The sequence below is a fragment of the Mus caroli genome, chromosome 13 (assembly GCF_900094665.2).
Source record: "Mus caroli chromosome 13, CAROLI_EIJ_v1.1, whole genome shotgun sequence".
Lineage (NCBI taxonomy): Eukaryota > Metazoa > Chordata > Mammalia > Rodentia > Muridae > Mus > Mus caroli.
Window position 1 is genome coordinate 56,257,573 of NC_034582.1, and position 8,043 is coordinate 56,265,615.

The following is an 8,043-nucleotide window of genomic DNA, read 5'->3' on the forward strand; positions in this document are numbered from 1 at the left end:
GGAAAGAGAGGCCCATTGGACTTGCAAACTTTATATGCCCCAATACAGGGGAATGCCAGGGCCAAAAGAATGGGAATGAGTGGGTAGGGAAGTGGGGGGGGGTATGGGGGACTTTTGGGATAGCATTGGAAATGTAATTGAAGAGAATACATAATAAAAAAATAGAATCTTATAAAATGATGTAGAAAGAGATTCCCTGAACAGGTGCAGTGATGCCTAACAGAATAAGGAGCCATCACTTTGCACTGAAGTTTTGCAAACAATTTTTAACCTGTCAAATTCCTGTGAATTAAAATCATTGAATACCAGACATTTTCATATAGACTTTCAGATCATTATCAAGAGTGTGCACCTAAAACCCTGGAAACAAAACATAATCAAGGATGGAATACTGATTCTACATGGAAACGACCACTCACACTCTTCTCTGAACACCAGCACAGTCAATGATGCCTTCACACAGAACTATGTGTTAGCCACCTAAAAATTTGCCTCCACAAAACCAGAAAGTAACCAGAACACTGCCTTTTAAATAGTTTTATTTTAAAGATATAGACTTGCATCGTCTTTTTAAATTTTAAATTTAAAAATGATCCTGAAGATCATTATATAAATGAGTTGAGAGCCTGGGTTAAGGTAATGGTAAGGTTTTATTAGTGTGAACATGCTTTGGAGTTCTTATCATAGTATGTATTTAAGGGACTTGAATGTAGGTTCCCACTTGTCAGGGGGCTACTGAGTTGGGGAGGCCCCTGCTGTTTTATGCTTGCCCTTTTCCCAGTTCAGATCTTCTTTTTCACCATCAGGCAGTTCACATGTTGGGGCAGACATCTGTTAGACAATGGCACAGTGGCTGTTTCACTCGTTGCCTAACTTCATACTGCTGTCCACGTTACTGTGGCTGGAAGGAAAGCACATGTCACATCAATTAGAAAAAAATGTAGCTCAGTGGCTTTATCATAGTATCTCCTGAAATGTCTGCCCTTCAAGGGCACTAGCCATGTCTAAAGCTCAGCAAGCAGTACATGTACCATGAGCAAGAAGGGAAGGTAGTCACTTACAACCACTTATCAACTCCAGCCACATTTCATGGAGCAGAACACTAAGACAGTGGACTGCATGTTGTCCCACTGCTGATATAAATGAGGACTTCAGTTCCTTCTTGGCTTCCATGTGGAAATGTAACACTGTCATACCTGATTTGGTACAAAAAACCCATCGCCACTCTCTGCGTAATCCTCAAATTCAGGGACATCAACAACTGGGTGTGTTTTCTCCTCTTCCAACATTGGGTGGAAAATGTTAGTCATTATTTTCATGAGTTCTTCATCAGTCTTCATGGGAAAAGCAAATAAAATGTTGAAAACCAACAGACTAACTGTAAAGATCTGAAGTGAAGAAATAGAGTTAAGCTGTCCAAATCACACTTACCAGCTGACCAAAGAAGACTCTCATATCTATGTCGATGCCATCCATCTCCTGGTCATTTTTGCTACTGTTCAGTTTCACGAAAAACTCATTCCACATTGCTTTTTTGAGTCCTTCTTTATTCTAGAAATGAACATATGTGACAGCATTTCCTTCATATTAACTCTACCCTCAAGTCAACCAAGTATATTTTCTGTGAGAGGTGAAGAGGAGCCATGGAGAGGGATCTCTGTACACTGTAGCTAGCCTTTCTCTGCACTCTTCATTTCGGAAATGTCGGCTTCCTTGTGTTCATAGTATACAACTTTAATCAACTTCTTGGTCATAGTTGTCCCCTATGACCTCTTTTATGCCTATATACTACTAATAGCAAGGACTATTCTCCTTGAGATCCCTTTGGACAGTCCCCATGTGACCAACCAGCCTGTCAGTTTCCTCATATGTTACCTTCTGCTCTTGTATTTCAGTATCCACAGTCGGTTCAGGGATTATAGCAGCTGAGGCCACTCCCAGGCACAGGATGACTAAGAAGACTGTAGGAGTCATGTCTCAAGTACCTAGAGGAAAAAGGATAAATCTCTGTCTAAATATTTCAAAGCTACTATTTTTTTTTTAACTGAGAAATCAAGGCACCCATGGTAGATAAGGACTGTTTGAACTTTTCCAAGTATTTATCTAAACACTGTGGAAATCTATGGATTTGGTTTACTTTAAGAAAATATATTGAAGTATTTGTTAGTAGTTGTTCATGGTTCTAGTGACAGAAATAGCTAAATAGTGTGAGCTTCAGTTTTCAGAGAGATGTTCATGTACATCCTGATTCCAAAAGCTATTTCTGTAACAGAGGACTTAAGGCAGATCTGGTCTAGTATTTATAAAGACTAATGAGACTTCAAAAGGTGAGAGACATTGAACATCATCTTCTTCCTTATTACACAGCAGGAGCTACCATGTCTTGAACTCTCCCCTCTTGAGTGATAACAGTCTATTCGTCTGTCCTTGCTGGAGAATGCAGGAGTGACAGCAACGGCTGATCCCTCTGACCCTCCACTGTCACTGTGGCTCCTGAGTCTCCACTCACTGCCACAGAGAAAAAGAGGTTCACAAGGTCATGCAGTCAGGTATAAAGTAGACCACTCCCAGGATTCTAAGCTCAAGATTTTCTAGGTCTTTTGTTTTACTCCCCCAGAAGACACCAAATCAGGAGCATGCTGCCTGGTATTCCTTCTGCACAGAGGATTCAAATTTTGTTGGTACAGGAAAAAGTGATCCTAAGTGGGAAGTACTGGGTGTGGCTGCTGCCATTGTTCAGGGCACCAACTGGCACTCCCTGTGACCAGGCTCAGACTTAACCTCAATGGGATCTAGCACAAAGTTGCATGCTTGAGGGGCCTGGTTTTTCTTTGGATTTTCCACTCATCCTCCTTGCTTCTCTACACCAAGGCTCCTGATGGTCAGATTTTCTCTTGTGCCTCATTTTCCAAGGAGTTTTTCCAGAGCACTCCACAAGTTCCCAATCTGCTCTGGCAGAGTCAGGGCCTTACCTTCGATGTCCAATGCTGTGCTGGGCACTCCAGTGGTTCAGCTCTTCAGAGGTCCCTGGAGATCCAGAATCTAGCTGAGCTGCATATCCTTCAGTCTTTAAATCCCTAATTTCTGACTATTAAGCACCACCCACAAGTCCTAGTGTTTTTATGATTGGTTATGTTGATGACACCATTGGGCCCTAGGCTATAGGACTCCAGGCATTAATGAAATTGAAGTATGAAGTGTGGATTGCTGCATTGGACTATGGGGGAAGATTTTCATAAGTCAGTTTTAGAGGAAGGTTGGAAATGAGCATTGAGGTCCTTGGCTCATTAGTACCCCCAATGCTGTGCTTTGTGGGCTGCTGAAGAAGAAGTGGTTCTAGGTAACTTTATGTAGCTTTTCATTCTAACAATTGTTTTGACTTGGAGGAAGAAACACCCTGGAGCAGTGTGAGTCAGCATATGCAAGCCTAATGTCTCTTGAAATACAGACCTCATGATACTTCCCCAGTGTCTGAGTTGATCCAGGTGAGTCTCACAAAAATACATAGGGAAGGGGCCAGAGAAGTGGTTTTGTAGTTAATAGCACTTACTGATCTTGTAGAAGACCTGAATTTAATTCCCAGGACTTTCTTGGAGCTCCCAACTGTCTTTAAAGTTTCAGGGAATACAGTGTCCTATTGTTTTTGCCTCTTTGAGAACTAGACACATAAATGAAACAGGTAAAACACACATAAGTGTAAAACAAAGTTAAATAAAAGTTGCTTAGAAAAGGTGTATATAGCTTAAGGACCCCATGAGAAGACCAGCAGTCTAAACTGAGCTGGACCCCTGAGATCTCTCAGACATGGAACTGCCAAACAGACAGCATACACCAGCTGATATGAGGCCCCTGCCACATATACAGCAGAGGACTGCCTGATCTGGCCTAAGTGAGAGAAGATGCACCTAGCCATGAAGAGACTTGAGGCCCCATGGAGTTGGGAGACCTGGTTTGGTGAGGGTGGGGTGGTGGGGAAATCCTCTTGGAGATGAGGGGAAGAGGTAGGGAATGGGGAGTGGTCATGGGGCAGACCAGGAGGGGAATGAAGACTGGTCTATAAAAGGTCTATAAAATAATAATAATAATAATAATAATAATAATAATAATAATAATAACAACAACAACAACAGTAGTAGTAGTAGTAGTAGTAGTAGTAGTAGTAGTAGTAGTGATAATAAAAAAAGACAATAGTTAGGGTAAGGCTGTCTTGAAACAAATAGATTGTCAAGGGGAAATCCTTGGCTGGGACCAGGGATGAAAGGCACAGATGAAGCTCTCCTAAAATACTTCCATTGCTGATGCTTCATCTCAGTTTCCTCACTCAAAAATACTTTATTCTTTCATGTCTTTAGTGATAGATTTGTGATATATGAATCATTTACTAAAGGACTTTGCTGATAAATGCATAAAGGGAAATGAGAAATATGGAAATTTCTTCAGTTGCTCTTTCTGGATTTTCCTTATGGAAATCTCATGTTCATCTTGAGGTTTAAGTTAGGACACTTCTTAAACTTCAATGTTAAAATGTAAAACAAGGAGAAAGTAAGAGTGTTTCAGGTAGAAGAAAACACAGGTACATAAACATAACCTCTAACTAGTACAATCCAAGATTTGCAACCAGGGGAACATGGCCCATTGAATCAAGTACTAATATGGGCTCACAGAGACTGAAGCAGCAAGCCTGCATGGAGCCTTCTGTGTTAATAAGGTATGGCTGTCAGCTTGGTGTTCTTGTAAGACTCTTAACAGTGGAAGCAAGTGTATCTCTGACTCCTTTGCCTGCTTTGGGTCTATTTCTCCTCTTATTAGGTTGCCTTGTCCAGCCTCAATATGGAGGCTTTTGGCTTGTCTTACTGTGATGTGTTTTGTCCTGTCTGGATGTCATCTCTTGGAGGCTTGATCTTTTCTGAAGGCAAATGGTGGAGAAGTGGATCTGGGGCAGAGGAATGGTGGAGAGAAGCTGAGAGGAATAAGGAGAAGGGTCATTGTGGTGGGGTGTATTGTATGAGAGAAGAATCTATTTTCTATTAAAAAGGCTCAGAAATGTTCCAAATCATTGTATTCTTATCAATAGCATAAACACACACACCTACGCACACATATATATGTATATATGTATATATATCTGTATCTATGTCTACATCTATGTCTATTTCTAGGTCTCTGCCTATATCTATGTCTCTATGTCTCTCTCTCTCTAATCTATCTATCTATCTATGTATCTGTATATGTATCTATCTATCATGTACGCATGTATGTATGTATGTATGTATGTATCTATGCAATAGCTATACATCTATATATTTATATAGCTATTTATCTTTATATATGCCTATATCTGTATCTCACACATTCATTATAGAAATTCTTTTCCAGAAAAACAACTACCTTACCACTTCCACAATGTTTTCAATGAATATTTTCACTATTCATTCAAACCTTAATCATAATTTACATATTTCATACATATCATAATTTATAGATTCTTCTGACTGAGACTCATTTGAGCACCACCCAGAAGCGTTATGTGATTTGTTACTTTCATTCTGTGACACATGCATTGTATAAAAGTTCCCATTTTAGGTATTGTAGGTCAAGAGCTCAGTGGCACTAGTCTCTTAGAAGCTCACTAAAACATATAAGCATTGGGCCTGTAAGATAAACCTTGCAATGTAAAGGCATCTTCCACAAAGCCTGGTGGCCTGAAGTTAAGTGACTCACTAGTAGAAAAAAACCACTGGCTCCTGTGTGCTGTCCTCTGACCTCTACACACATGCCCTCCCCTAAATTCAAAATACAAATACACACACACACACACACACACACACACACACACACAGATCTCTCTCTCTCTCTCTCTCTCTCTNTCTATCTATCTATCTATCTATCTATCTATCTATCTATCTATCATCTATCTATCTATCTATCTATCTATCTATCTATCTATCTATCATCTATTTATTATCTATCTATCTATCTATCTATCTATCTATCTATCTATCCGAAGAAAAGATATTATTAAATGATTAAATGTGGGCTTTGAGAATGTACTCATTTCTATTGTACTCTCTTATTTTTCTTTTTTTAAAATATTTTTTATTACGTATTTTCCTCAATTACATTTCCAATGCTATCCCAAAAGTCCCCCATACCCTCCCCCCCACCACTCCCCTACCCACCCATTCCCACTTTTTGGCCCTGGTGTTCCCCTGCTCTCTCTGATTGTTCTCAGTGACTGCTCCAACTCTCAAGTCTGCCACCTTCTGCAATGATACTCCCCTTTTTATGAACTCTAATCCATTGGAATCATATGCGAAGGCACACCCTTCCTTCTATAAGTTGCCTTGGTCATGATGTTTCACGAGTCATTTTCTGTATAATATTTCATAAACATTTAACGCCAATATTTTTCTGTATAATATTTCAGGAACATTTGGTTGCTTTCCATGTAAACGGAGAAAGAAGATCCAATGCCTATCTCCTCTATGCTATCAAGTATGCACAGAGTCTTAATTTGATTAAAAGAATTTGTAATATAAGAAAAAACCAGTAATGGATGCTTACGATAGAGAGAGTAAGACACTATTGTTGTTGTAAGTCATTGGAATGCCTATTTATACAAAATCTGTTAAATTATACTTATATCATCTTAGTTAAGGTCTCTAAATCTAGTTTGAAGCCTGTCTATGCAATTCTTTGTATAGTCCTGTTCTTCCAACAATTCTATTAAGTCAGTTTAGCATAAACCTTTGTCTTTACCTACATGATCCTCCCTACGTGATCAAGAGTCTCTTTCTCCACCTTTGCCCTAGGTTATGTCTCCTAACATGGTCAACAGCAAGACTGCTGTAGGTCTGTCTAGACATCATTTCCTTCTTAACAGTTTTCAATCTACTGAGACACAGTGGACTCCCTGCAATAATATTTGCATATCTATCTATACGTGACATCAAGCATCCTCTCTTACTGTAGGACTTCATACAAATGACTTCTGTGGCTATAGCCTACTTTTGAATATAGTTTACCTAGATATTTTAAATAAGTAATTATTCAATCTCTAAATATATTTTAATAAGAAATTATGACCTTATTTCTTTTAAACAGAAGTTCAGTACCCTTTCTTTTGCTTCTAATTCACTAGAGACATAGGCACTTTAATAAAAAAGACCACCTTCTGAGTGATTCTGAATTTTCAGTTCCAATAACTTCAAGAGTTATGGTCTACCTATGATCTCTTATGATCCTAGAATTGTGTTTGGAAAGCAAATGATATTGTTAGATGGAGGTTGACAGTGAAGACACTAAAACTCAACTTATATTTCAGAAGCCAGCAGGACCAATGCTCTGTGTTTTTTCTATGGACAGGAGGACAAAAGCCTATTGTATTGATGGAACACCAGTGACAGGTCAAATAAATGATTATAACTAAGCTAAGAATATCAAACTATTGAGTTTATTTGATTTGATTACTTAAGCTTGGATGAAAGGCTTTTTGCCATAGAATGAGGTACTCTAAGTAGCCACACCATCCAAAAATCCCACAGCATCCTAGGTGATAACCTAAGGAACTGGATTCCTGGAACTTCCTCCACAACTTGGGGAATAAGAGATATTTACAAGGTCTTAAAACTTCTGAAACTTACCAGATTCACAAGGCCCATCCCCAGTGTTTTAAAAGCCAGAATCAGCTTAAGCTGTAAGTTAATTCTGTAATGAATATACATCTGGTCTTAAAATAAGTCGGACCATGGGATCCAGGGACACAGGAACTCTGCCTTTACCAGTGACATGGGTTCCTTCCAGTCTGGGCTGGTGCCCTGAGCAGACCTTGGGTGTGAACTACACAGCCAGACCCATAACACCCAGAGGAAGCTCCACTCCAAGGGGCTCTAATTCACCCAGGATCATAGGATCACAGGATCTCTAGAGCTTGGCCGCATCGGGATCTCAGTGCCCAGAGGCAGCTTGACTCTCAGGAGCTCTGATACACCAGGGGTTCAGGACCCCAGAATCACAGGATCCCAGAGACAGCTGGATTCTGAG

At 39.7% G+C, this 8,043-nt stretch overlaps 1 protein-coding gene across 1 annotated transcript; it reads right to left on the reverse strand.

The window, feature by feature from the left end:
- Positions 1–631: 631 nt before the first annotated feature.
- Positions 632–3,045, reverse strand: LOC115029034 (trophoblast-specific protein alpha-like). Its single transcript, XM_021179852.1, has 5 exons — positions 2,973–3,045; positions 1,876–1,985; positions 1,432–1,551; positions 1,197–1,334; positions 632–901 (listed from the first exon to the last, which is right to left on the reverse strand). The coding sequence occupies exons 2-5, from the start codon at positions 1,972–1,974 to the stop codon at positions 893–895; spliced, it is 366 nt and encodes a 121-aa protein (XP_021035511.1). The 5' UTR covers positions 1,975–1,985; positions 2,973–3,045; the 3' UTR covers positions 632–892.
- Between the last annotated feature and the right edge of the window lie 4,998 nt (positions 3,046–8,043).